General features: G+C 44.1%; 1 protein-coding gene and 1 long non-coding RNA gene across 4 annotated transcripts in view; one reads left to right on the top strand and one right to left on the bottom strand.

Moving 5' to 3' along the window:
• LOC310839303 overlaps positions 1-13611 on the bottom strand; it is a 127794-nt gene that overhangs the window by 83380 nt on the left and 30803 nt on the right. The gene's annotated exons all lie outside the window — the stretch shown is intronic.
• Positions 1-13611, top strand: part of MAP2K6 (mitogen-activated protein kinase kinase 6) — a 76412-nt gene that overhangs the window by 58697 nt on the left and 4104 nt on the right. For all 3 annotated transcript variants that reach the window (XM_083727723.1, XM_083727724.1, XM_083727722.1), the window contains exons 8-11: positions 289-416; positions 2471-2548; positions 5667-5803; positions 9151-9196. In XM_083727723.1, the coding sequence (XP_083583849.1) occupies positions 289-416; positions 2471-2548; positions 5667-5803; positions 9151-9196 (389 nt within the window). The remainder of the gene's footprint in view (positions 1-288; positions 417-2470; positions 2549-5666; positions 5804-9150; positions 9197-13611) is intronic.

The raw sequence follows: 13611 nt of genomic DNA on the forward strand, positions 1-13611 counted from the left end.
TGAGCCAGAATGGAACCTGCATCTCTGTTTGGCCTCTGTGACTTCTGCTCAGACTTGTGCCCCTGTTTTTGAACTTTTACTGGATAGGAGTCCAACGTCTGTATGGTGGCAGGCTCCCTGTCCCTGGCCTACCGCCTGGGAAAAGACATCATTTTCTTATCTCCTGTGGTTCTCAAGATGACAAGTGAAATGTATGCTGGTGCCCTCTGGTGGCTCATGTTTGTCCTCTTCCATTTCTGCTGTAACGCTACTGCAAGCAACCTGCTTCCTGTGCATTTCACCTTGCAGATGTCAAGCCCTCAAACGTACTGATCAACACACTGGGACAGGTGAAAATGTGTGACTTTGGAATCAGTGGTTACCTCGTTGACTCCGTGGCCAAGACGATGGATGCTGGCTGCAAGCCTTACATGGCAGTAAGTTCAGGTTACCAGATTTTTTTCAATGAATCTGGGGACACTTTTCAACTTCAATGGATTTTGTTTGGGGACTGAGGTGTAAATCCGGGGACTGTCCCTGGGAAATGGGGACATCTGGCAACCTTACAGTAAGTACAAAATATGGGAAAAGTTCACTGTACTGTACTTCCTGACTCTTTTTACATGTATGGGCGCATGTTTTTGTTTCTGTTCATTTTCAGTATTTCTGCTTTGCAGAAGGGCTTCCACTTGTGCAATGGGGTCTGCCCCCCCCCCCCAATTGCTGAAATTGGCCAGGGGAGAGAATCCCCAGACCTGCATGTACTGGAAGGAGAGGGGGGATCATTCTGTCTGGCAAGCCAAACGGCTTTCACTGACAGAACTCTCAGGAGAGTGTGATGTTAAATTCCGCCCCACTTTTGCAAGACTGTTTAGGCCCTCCAGCTGTTTGGGGACTACAACTCCCATCATCCCTAGCTAACAGGACCAGTGGTCAGGGATGATGGGAACTGTAGTCCCAAAACAGCTGGCGGGCCAAGTTTAGCCATGCCTGGTTTAGATGGACTGTCTGCCTCTGTACTTGCAGGTGTTGCACACAAAGACCGAAACTAAGAAGATATTTTGTGGGTTCATTTTTTATTGGTTTAGCTTGTCCTTCTCTGAGCTCTGCTTGTGTTCTTAAGCAAACTGGGCTCCTCCATCTCCCGGGGCCAGTGTGGCAACAGCATTTCAAATTATGTTTCACCCAGTTTGTTTACACTTTCATTGACTCTTTAATTAAAATCGCTTGTGATGAAATTATATCTATATATCTATATAATCTTATGGGAGATGCAGGCAGAGGGCCTTCTTGGTAGTGGTGCCCATCCTGTGGAACTCCCTCCCATCAGATGTCAAGGAAATAAATAACTATACAACCTTTAGAAGTCATCTGAAGGCAGGCCTGTATAGGGAAGTGTTTACTGTTTTATTACGTTTTTAGACACTGGAAGCTGCCCAGAGTGGCTGGGGCAATCCAGTCCGATGGGCCCTGGGGGGTACAATAATAAAATGATGATGATGATGAAAGATGGCAGAGCGTGATGAAGGTTAAGTGGGGTGATAGTAGCAAAGGAACCAGCACATTTTGATTCTTTTTGCCATCCAGACTTATTTCATCACCAGCGATGTGTTTTTAGTTGACTGGCTCCCAAATGCATTATAGTGCTCCCTGTTATGATATTGAAGATTAACCAAGCGCATCATCTTAACTAGCCTTCCCTGAATGTGATATCCTCCCAAGTTTGGCTGATAAGAGCTTCAGTCCCAAATATCTGGAGGGCACCAAGTTGGGGAAGGCTACTTTTAACCAGAGGTGTAGGAAGGTCAGGTGGTACCCAGTGTGGAAAATTTCTTGTCACCCCCCCCAATTGATTTTTTTTTTTTTGCCTGCAAAAATGGTTTTACATTATTTCATATTTTCTTACAAAGGAATGTGGATTTTGGGCCCCAGATAACAGGTAGGCGACTATGGACAGATACTTAAATCTACAGGATGGATTGTGTTTTGGCTCCACTGAATTGAAATTTCAGCTTTCACGACATATGAAAATGGCCAAGTAAACAGTTATTTTTGTAGAGGAGGGTCAAGATATTAACAGATATGCACGAAATTTCAGATATAGCTATATAATTCCTAGTGTAGTAAGATAAGACCTTTGGAGCAGGCATTTAAAAAAAAAAGTATTTTATGAACTGCCCTAATAGGGCAGTAATTGTTCCTTGATAATTTGTCACCCCACTCCATGATGGCACCCAGGGCGGACCGCTCCCCCTTCCTACACCCCTGCTCTTAACAAAAATCAGATTAAGACAGAAAGACGTTCCCTTTGAAATCGCTTCAAAGCCTAAGGGAATATCTGACTGGAGTTACACACTGCATACACCTTCGTTCATTTGCATGCATACAGAAAGTCGAGAGAGTCTTCTTCCCCCATCAGCTGAGGGATTTACAACTTGGGCACCTAAATATAATACTCTTTGTGTTCTGTCTCTTCCTCCCCCCATCCCAGCCTGAAAGAATCAACCCAGAACTAAACCAAAAGGGATACAGCGTCAAATCCGATATTTGGAGTCTGGGAATCACTATGGTAAGAGTTTACACAGGAAGGCCTGATGGACTGTGTCTACTGAAGAGAGTTTTGTCCATTTGGCCTTGTTCCACATGTAAAATACTTTGCATTCTGCGGCTGATTGCGATTAATAAAATGCCTGAATATAGCTCAGGCCTTTAGCCTTCAATACAGTGAAGATACGGTGAGCTCGAAATGTGTCCATGTTTAAATGCGGAACATTCTGTGAGAGGAAAGATTAAGAATTTCACTGTTTTAAGTTCGCCACTGTACTTAGCAGAGCCCACTGCGGTCACGGGGGTTACGTGAGAGCAGGAGAAACATCTTGATTTTTGGGGGGGTAGGGAATGTGGTTTGACTGCTTCTGCCTCTTTACATGGGTGTCTGTCATGGATGCTTTAGCTGAAATTTCTGCATTGCATGAGGTTGGACTAGGCAACCTACCTTGGGGTCTCTTCTAACTCTACAACTCTATGATTCTGTTATTTTTTTGAGGCTGTAAAGAGCTCTGAGTAACTCTGTGAAGGTTGTGTTAATACTGGAGTAATACTGGCGGTTGGAGTTTATAGGAAGTCCAGAACAGTAGTCGTCAACCTTTTTTCAGAAACAAGACCCATGACTCTTAGTCTAAATGTGTGCATTTTAGTATTCCATTGTATGCCATATACAGTGGTAACTCAGGGTACATACGCTTCAGGTTACAGACTTTGCTAACCCAGAAATAGTACCTCAGGTTAAGAACTTTGCTTCAGGATGAGAACAGAAATCGTGCTCTGGTGGCGCAGTGGCAGTGGGAGGCCCCATTAGCTAAAGTGGTGCTTCAGGCTAAGAAGAGTTTCAGATTAAGTATGAACCTCCGGAATGAATTAAGTACTTAACCTGAGGTACCACTGTATTTGTCTGGCAGGTATGTGTGTGTGTGTGTGTGTGTGAGAGAGAGAGAGAGAGAGAGAGAGAGTGTGTGATAGAGATCACTATTACAGATAAGGCATATAGCAGTGGTTTTCAGCCTTTTTCTTTTTAAGGGCCCTTTCCTTGCCACAGTCTACTGGGGAAGACATGTTGCAGAAAACTGTGGGGAATGTGAACATCCTTCACCAACCCACCACGTGTTTTGGACTACAAATCCCATCATCCCTGACAATTGCCCGTGCTGGCTGGCGCTGATGGGAGATGTTGTCTAGGCAAGAGAGATGGGGGGGGGGAGATGGTTCTAGGGCATGCCTTCCTTTCAGGTGGGATACAGGCCTCTTGAGCCTTATCACCACCACATGTGATTTGAGAGTGTGCCATGGCACAAACACAATGCCCCAAGTTGTCACCGATCGCCAGGGGTGATCTGTACTTGCAAGTAAGCAGACTTTTGAGGAAACTTGCCTCCCAAATACACTTCTTGAAAACTTGGAGACTGCCCCCCAAAATGCATTTTGAGAGCCACTGGCATGAAGAAATGCTTCATTGGAGCAGTTCACTTTTTTCCTTTCTGGATTTATTGGTGGGTTTAAAGTCAAAAACGCGGTGGAGTTTTAATGTTGAAAAGCTGCATAGGTGGATTTTACTTTCTTTTCCTGCTTTGCTTTCCATCGTCAATTTTGCTTCCCCCTCCCCCCCTTCTCCAGCTGACCTCTTGCAGACCTGAAGCTGTGTCTTCTCGTTTTGTTTGCAGAGGTCCTAATTCCCCCCCACAAAGGAGTGTCTTCACTTTGTGTGGGTATCCGAGCTTCTCTTGACAACGTTCAAGAGACATCAGATGAATTGTGCTAAGAACCATAGGCAGAAACAGGTCAGAAGGAAAGCAGGTTGCCAGGAGAGACGCCTAGATTTCCGGATGTAGTGTCAGCTTGTATGCTGGCGGCAGCCTTTTTTCTAGAGCAACCAAGTCAGCAGCTTTGAGCATCCTTGGGACTGATCGGTTTTTAAAATCGGGACTGGCTTCCTTAAAAAACAACAACCCAAAACAGACTAGTTTGGGTAGGCAGGTGAATTTCAGAACGTACAAGCGTTCCGCAGCCTCTTTTAAAACAGTGCTTCCGATAAATGCTAATGCAGCTAGGCATCAGCGTGCATGTGTAGGTTGTTTATGTGGAAGAAACCTGGTGCCCTGCGGTCATAATCTGTCTCCATACTCACTCAACTGGCACCAGGCCTGCTTCAGGGAATCAGAGCATTCAGAGCAAACAGACAGCTTCTTTTGGCAAACTGGAATCATTCTCCAGGGAACGATGAGTCCCCTCTGGTTGCAACAGCCCCCGTGGGTAGGGAATGGGGAGGGAGAGGACAAAGAGCATACCCTCCCCTGGCATTCTGAATTCTCCAGGGAAGGCTGTGGGTACGAGGTGCAAACCAGCTGAACTGGCCTCACATGCTGCTACTTTTAAATATTCCCAGGGACATGCCGTCTCCAGGGATTCGCACAGGCTGTGCCTTCCAGAGGAGCCAAATGAGCCCAGGGTTTCTAAGGGGGGAGTGGAAAAAAGAAAAGAGGGAGCAGAAGCCATAAGAGGAGGTCCGGTGCCATTGCGGGGCCATGCCTGCAGATGGCAGCAAAAGCTATGGTTGTTAGGGAAACGGAACAGTGTTGGTTGTCTCCTTAATGTACTTTTTAGATAAGGTAAAGGGAGCCATGACCGTTTGGTCCAGTCGCAGACAACTCTGGGGTTCCAGTGCTCATCTCGCTTTACTGGCTGAGGGAGCTGGCATACAGCTTCTGGGTCATGTGGCCAGCATGACTAAGCTGCTTCTGGCGAACCAGAGCAGCGCACAGAAACGCCGTTTACTTTCCTGCCGGAGCGGTACCTATTTATCTACTTGCACTTTGACGTGCTTTCGAACTGCTAGGTTGGCAGGAGTAGGGACCGAGCAACGGAAGCTCACCCCGTTGCGGGGATTCGAACTGCCGACCTTCTGATCGGCAAGCCCAAGAGGCTCAGTGGTTTGGACTGAGTGGTTTAGACATTAGCTAAAGTGGTACCTCAGGTTAAGAACAGACCTCCGGAATGAATTAAGTTCTTAACCCGAGGTACTACTGTATAAAGGTACTTTATAAAGGTACCTTTATAAGGTACCTTTCATTTTTTTTAAAAAAACAACCTAAGAAAGTGATATTGATGTCTCTCCATCTTCTCTCCATGCCCAGATTGAACTGGCCATTTTGCGGTTTCCGTACGAGTCCTGGGGGACGCCATTCCAGCAGCTCAAACAGGTGGTGGAAGAGCCATCGCCTCAGCTCCCAGACACCTTCTCTGCAGAGTTTGTTGATTTTACCTCACAGTGGTAAGCGTGAATCATTTTTGGGGTGGAATGGGGCGGGAACCCCACGGACCCCTACCTAACTTTAGATCCTGCTCCCAGACTCATGTAGTCAAAGGGTGGGTGGGTGGGAGGTGAACCTTTGGCTTTCCAGATGTTGTTGGGCTCCTAGCTGCGATCAGCCCCAGCCAGCACAACCAACAGGCAGGTATTAATGATTATGATCATTATCGCTATTGTGGATACATTTCACCTTCCAAACAAGCATCTCAATCACCTTCCAAACAAGCATCTCAAGGTGGCATACACTTAAAAAACACCCAACCAGTTTGAAACACAAAATAGACCCTTGTGGCTGATAGGAACTGTAGTCCAACAAGGTTTGAAGGCCACAGGTTCCTCTATCCTTGACCTAGTTTATTTTTGTTTGAACCAAATGCTATTAAAGACCTTTGCATGCTTACCAGGAATTTGCTTGGTTTTAATACTGAGCTTTCAGTAGAATTTGACTGGTTTTACTGTGATTTCTTTTATTTTGGAGTATATCGATCTGTCTGTGTGTATATAGTTATATATATATATACACACACACACGTATGCATATAAATGCATAAACATGATTTAAAAGTATTAGTTCTGCACCACCCTTCATTAATTATTTCGGGATAGTTTGCAGTAACAAAATAACATCTCCATTAAACTATTTCAGTAAATACATAAATCAAATGCACTACATTATTAGTTTGTTGTTATTTTAAATAAAGAAGAATTACATACTGCCTTTTTGGCTCTTCAAAAAAAAAGGTAAAAAGGAAGTTTGCATCTATAAGGGTCAAAAACACTGGGTTGGGGCCAGAATTCACACTACAATAAAGGAGAAAAAGACAACCAATAACTTAAATCAGATTTAAAATGCATTAAAATTCTGTGGCAACGACAACAACAAATGGCTCCACCGCTCGCCCCAAATGACCAGCTCTGGTGTAGCTGGACTGAACTTGCTATTGTCCCCCTGGGTGAAATTTTAAATTGTAAGCTCATTGGGGCAGGAGCCAATCACCTTTTACTTTATAGAGCAGCACCCATGCTTGTGGGTTAAACCCCACCTTCTCTCCAGAATTCAGCTTATGAGTTAAAATCTTTGCAGGATTGAGGTTGAAGGGTCTGGCTGACAGGTATAAGACACACATCCCTCCTTGAAAATTTGTCACAAATATCTATAAAATGCTGTAGAGGAGGTAGGGATAATTATTTTAGTCCACAACTTGCTTTTAAAAAAATAAATACATAATAAGTCAGTTTAATTACTCAGCAGATGCTTGCCTTTGGCTGCTAATGGCATGATCAAGATACTTGCTCTGGAAGTAGCTGCTCCATTGTTTTGAAAACAGGCAGAAGCTCTCAAGGGAATCTGGCAAGGTGCATATGTGAGCCTGGTCTTTACGTCAGCCATCTCTACTTCCACTGCCTTCTTCCTGAGCTAAGGCACGTGTGTCTGAGTGAACTTTCCTCAAGGACTGTTTCCTGTAGCTTTCAGGAAATGTCATGTTGACCTCCCAGTGGTCTATGGGGGAAGTGACTCAGTGTGCCAGAGTTCTGGTCCTTTAGTTCTCTGGGGCAAGACGTGAAACGCCATTGTGCCAAGGCGGAGTGTGAGGAGAAGAGAAAAGACCGTTGAAATAGAGCAGTGTAGAGTCTTTGGTTCCTGCAGGCTGCCTAAAAGAATGGAGTTCCTTTTGTGACATTTAAATGGGTGCTGTTTTACTTCATTGTTTCATAGTGGCCTTTTTTGAGCCATTTAGTCCTGACACTGTAAGTTTATGTTCTTTCAGACGGCCAAACTTACCATCGTATCATCCCATCTATCATCTTCAGTTTACATCTTGCATCTTCAGTTTACCCCTATCTTTCCTTCTGCCTTCTTATTGTTACTCTCTCTCTGTATGTGTGTGTGTGTGTGTGTGTGTGAGAGAGAGAGAGAGAGAGAGAGAGAAATAGATTTAAACTCTACAAAAATGCAGCCTAGGTTCATAGTAAAGTTATGAAAAGCTTATGGGAATGGAATAAATTAGCAGAAGAATACGAAATTTCCTCATGGCCAGCTTGGATAGAGTTCGATGCTAGTTTATTTAAAAAAAACACCAACCCAACAATTTTCGACATGCACACTCTCTCCTGTCAGTTTTGATAAGCAAAGACATGGGGTGTGCGTGTATGCACACACGAAAGAATCATGGGGTTTTGTTATATTACACAGCATAAGAGTTTCCGTAAACCTGAGCTCTGAGATGATGCAGTGAGAGATGGGCAGGAAGTATCCCTTTAGTAAGCATCCTCCACTTCCCCCCTACCCCCTGGGCTTGGCAAATCCCAGAAGAGGGTGTGTTTACTATAGCCCAATGATCACACTTTTGTTTCTCTCAGTGTGACACTTTACACCTCCTTCCCCTCTCTGCTAAAGCATGTGTACGTGTGGAGATCTTTTTTCAAGTCACTCCAAGCATCTTCCCCGTAAATACTCTGCCAGGAAGTGAGTTGCTATTACATCCTGTCTTCAAAGCTATTTTCAGCTGCAGGGAGACCGGAATAAATGGATCTTTTTTACCCTTCCACCTCACCCATTCAAGTCACAGACGAACTTTCCCAGCCACCCATTGTAGTAATAATAGCTGTTTGCAGAAAGGATGAAGCGTGCCGAGCTGGCCTGTCCTGGCAATGGGTGATGCAGATCAAAGGTGATGGGAAGGTAGAACAGCTCCCCGTATTGTGTACAGCTGATAAATGAATATTATATGTGCTCATCTCTTTGGGGGGTGGGAATGTCTGAGGAGGCTCATCTACAAGTAAGTATTGGTTTTATGCCAGTTCAGCTTGTCCTGGTGCCCTGCAAAGTATACTGGCAACTGAAGTTTGGCGAGGGCACTAAAACAGCTTGTCACCAGCTGTGCAGAATTAAGAGTTTGCCTTGTCACACTCAAGTCACCATACAAATGATATGCCTGAAGGGCTCCTCACATGATTGCCAGAGAGCAGGGCAGAACAGCTTCTCTTGGCCCCTTCTCCAATGCCTGCAGTTTTAAGGGAACTTTAAGCATGGGAATTAATGCAGGAGGGATTCTGTGTTCATAGCTCTCTGCATGCATAGGTATGGGAGCTGGAACCATGCATGATCTAGTCACATGTTTGGGTGGACATCAGTTGGCATCGCTTTGGTTCCATTTCTGGTGTCCTTTGGTACAAAGCAAGTCCCATCACCCTCCTTTACAGGGACACAGATAATTCCTTGTGTTTTCACGGGCAAGTTGGCTGTTTGCTTCTATTGGCTGAAGCATATATAATTTTCCTTTCTCTCTCTTCCTCCCCCCTTAAAGCTTGAAGAAGAATTCCAAAGAGAGGCCAACATACCCTGAACTAATGGTGAGTTTGTAGTCGCAACAGATCCAGGTGCAGTACAGACAGAAAACACAAGTTTTGGTTCTGACAACTTGTCGTTGCGGATGCTCATCCTGAGAATTGGTTTGGGTTTTCCCTCCAGGTAGATGGAAACCCACAAATGTTAGCGTTCTTTTACGTTATCTGAATCATGTTTTGAGCCAATAGCTTACCTTAGGAAGTGTGAAATCCAGTGACTGCCTTAAGTCCCAGGGAGGGACTCCCACATTACTCAGGGAGGTGCAGAATGGGTAAATTTGTACTGGAATCCTCAAAGATCAAATTCATTAAGTATCCTTAATCAGCACTACTGTTTCTGCCAGATGGAAACTCAAGAACCAGTTAGGGTTGCCATATTTCAAAAAGTGAAAATCCGGACACAGAAGTTGTTGAGCTTTTCCCGGACGTTTCAGCAATTTCCACCCAGATGTTGCTAAAAAGGCACTGCAGTTTGGAGGGAGATGACTGTAGTTTTTCTTTCTGAAGGGGCTTTTATACAAATTTTCAAGCTGCTTTTACTGCATGGGATCCATTTTTACGGTAGAGATATTGCAGTTCCCTTTCTCTTCTATGACCTGTACCCATGAAATCACTATATCAAGCAAGACAGCATGAATTTCCAAAAACTTTTGTGGCAACCACCACCATGTCCTTCTCACCTCTGCAAAGTCCCTGGGGAAGGGAGGTGGGGACTTCTGGCAATGATTTCAACCCTTCCATCCATTTATGTGTATAATATAGCAGTACGTATTTCCTTCTTAATGCTGATGAAATTCTGAGATGCTCCCAAGTCTGCCACCTTGTTTTGACTCTTTTTAAATGGTGGTTTTGATATCCAAGTGTAAGTTTCTCAACCATTATCCTCTTCTTTTCTTGCAAAATAAATTTGTATAAGTAATTACTATGAACAACAACAAGCAACAACAACAACAACAAGCAACATGGCACCAGCTTACTACACTTTTTAGTGCTGGCTGATCCATGGCCATTTGATGTACCTTTGGGAACTATTAATTTGCTGATGAAGATTTATCATTGAAACAGTTTATTATCCTGGGAGAACTGTACTGTTCTTGCTGTTGTGCTCAGAGCAGCCTATTTCGATGTTTGGAGCATCCATCAGCTCACGTTTGTAGGACATTGACTGTGGAAAGGCATTCTGACTCCATTTCAGTGATCTTTGACAGTGACTTACCATTCCTACCATTCTTGTTCCTGGAACATTTATTTGATTCTTATTAGTTTGTGACTCCATGGACATATTATATGTCTTCTGTTTATGAATTTTGAAACAGTATAGTGTTATAAAAATATTGTCGGTATAATATTAGCCGACGTGTTGCTTGTTGTTGTTCAGAGTATTCTGTATTGCAACACGGGATTTTATTTGGTGTAAGTAATTCCTATGGCATTTCTGCAAAAGGGATCTATAACGCAATTATCATGTAGGGTCGTGGGTTCAAGCTCCACGTCGGGCAAAAGATTGCTGCATTGCAAGGGATTGGACTGGATTAAGCCAGTGGTTCCTTCCAACTCCAGCATTCTGTGATCCTATGTACCTTTCATTAACAGCTTTTTAGGTGGAGAAAGGCCTCAATTTATTGGCTCTTGTTTAAAAATGCACCATACGTGCATTTATAGAATTAATCCCTCCACCCGCTTCCAAATCATACAGCAGTGTTTTTATCACGTGGCTTTTTAGCACACACTGGGTTCGCCAGGGTGGAAGTGAGGAAAGGCATGTTCTTCAGCCAAGCTCTGGTTGGCAGCCCTGCACATTTCTATTGAATTAGGATATTGGATCACCTCTGAAATCTATCTCAGCATTGTGGTATTTTATGACTGACATTATTGTTGTAAGGTCCTGTGGTTTGGGCTTTTCTTCCCCTAGCCCTTTTCACTTTCCCATGGCAGTAGACATTGCGGTCCTGGAATGGGCTGCTTGTCTTTGAAGGCTGAGGCTGCTTCTTTTGCTTTCCTGCGTCGTTGAGGTTTCAAGTGGAAAATGAGAGGATGACTCGGGCATGGCTAGAGAGCTAATTTTCTTACTTACTTATGCTTTGCTTTATATTACTGCCGTGGTTTCCAAAACGCGTCCTGGGGAACCCTGGGGTTCCTTGGAAGCTGATGGGAGGTTCCGCCTGCGAGAATAACATTAATGGCAGGCAAAGCTTCCTTCAAAGACAGATTGGCCAAAAGGGTGTTCGTTAGGCTGGGCGACAGGCCCGTGAGTCCAGCCTGTGACCAAGGACAAATTCTTCACCCCAGAATCCTTTGCAACATAAACCAGTTCTATGAGCCAGGAAATTGCAGAAGGCTGAAAGTTTGAATAGTGGTCATTTTCCTCACAGTTTTTTTCTTTTTTTCTTTTCGGACATTGATGTTCAGATTTTCACCTGGCTGGTTACCATGAAGTTCTTAATATTAGTGGCAGGATCCCATATATTTGACCACCTTTTCCCAGGCCCCACATCCAGCTGGAGAGAATGAGTGTTACTCTTTCTCCCTCCCTCACCCCCTCAATGCCCTTTGCAGATGATGCTCTACTCACATGCTGGGGTACCATGTTAGCTATAACCACTGCTCTGCACTGCCTGGGTTCAGGGGAACACCTCTTCTGAGCATGGGAACACTCCCATTCCTACAGGGCTGGCTTACACATTGTTTTTGTTCCAACATGTGCAGTGTGGCACAAGAGTATTCCTGCATAAACACACCTCAACACTTCGGACATTTAGTATGAATTAAGGGCTATCGGTGTACTGTTGTGTTATTGTGTGTACTGTTGTGTTGTTGTATATTGCATGGAAGTAAGCTCCCACACACATGATTTCTTGTGGCATATATGTTGCATGGGGAGAAATTACTGGCAGACACCCCAGTCCATACATAATGGCCAATTTATGGAGTTTCATCCGACCCTACCATGTGTCATGCACATAAATTATGAAAGTTTCGTTTCGCTGTACTTATTTACTTGCTTTTATCCTGTATTTTATTCTGCGCACTGCCGTGGGATCTTATGATGAAGGGCAATATAGAAATATAATTATACATATGCACATACTTATGTTTGAGCCAGCCCTAAATAAGTCTGAGACAGGATTTAGATGAATAGATTCTTCTCTCGCCTAAACTCTGGTGTGACTGCAGCTACAATGCGTAATCTAGGAGCCAGCCAAACAGATCTAGATCATACATGAGAGTCACACCTCGTACCACATAGAAGTGGCCCCTCCCTCCCTCAAAGCCTTCATATTCAAAACTCATTTGCTCATTGACTGAAATACTTTGGAGATCTCTTTTAAGAGATTGGGTGGGTCTGCGTTCATTTCTGAGGACCTTTTCAAGTCTTTCCTCACAAAGGAAACCCTCTCTGAGTTGCATCCACTGTAGTGGTTAGGGAGGAGCATCTTTCAGGCCTTCCTGAACTTTAAACTTCCAGTTTTAACTTTGGGGCACGTCCTTCTTTTTCAATCTTGGCTTTGCTTATCTGTAAACAGATAAGCTATCGTGACAGCAGCCACGAAATTAAAAGACGCCTGCTTCTTGGGAGAAGGGCAATGACAGGCCTAGACAGCATCTTGAGAAGTAGAGATATCACCTTGCCAACAAAGGTTCGTATAGTTAAAGCTATGGTTTTCCCAGTAGTGATGTATGGAAGTGAGAGCTGGACCATAAAGAAGGCTGATCGCCGAAGAATTGATGCTTTTGAATTATGGTGCTGGAGGAGACTCTTGAGAGTCCCATGGACTGCAAGAAGATCAAACCTCTCCATACTGAAGGAAATCAACCCTGAGTGCTCACTGGAAGGACAGATTGTGAAGCTGAGGCTCCAGTACTTTGGCCACCTCATGAGAAGAGAAGACTCCCTGGAGAAGACCCTGATGTTGGGAAAGATGGAGGGCCCAAGGAGAAGGGGACGGCAGAGGACGAGATGGTTGGATAGTGTTTTCGAGGTTACCAGCATGAGTTTGACCAAACTGCGGGAGGCAGTGGAGGACAGAGGTGCCTGGCGTTCTCTGGTCCATGGGGTCACGAAGAGTCGGACATGACTAAACGACTAAACAACAACAACAAAAAATTGTATTGAATACATGCTTAATGGGATTATTGTGATAATTAATGAGAGAGAGAGAGAGAGATGAAAAGCACTTCCCACACAAGAAAGACGTTAGGAATCCTTCTTTTCTTGTTCATTTAAATCTTTATGGAAGTTTTTGTTGCGGAGTTGTGTCCAGTTCAGTGGTATTTATTTATTGTTCCAATAGCTCTCAATTGCTTTTCACGGTAAGCTTTTCTTTGATAGCCCTGACGGAATGCTGATTACCATTTTTGCAATAATATTGTATCCAGTTCATTTATATTTGACCATGGGTGGGGAGGACATCTGTATTTTG

This window comes from Podarcis gaigeae (genome assembly GCF_964106915.1).
Source record: "Podarcis gaigeae genome assembly, chromosome: 2".
NCBI classification, from domain to species: domain Eukaryota; kingdom Metazoa; phylum Chordata; class Lepidosauria; order Squamata; family Lacertidae; genus Podarcis; species Podarcis gaigeae.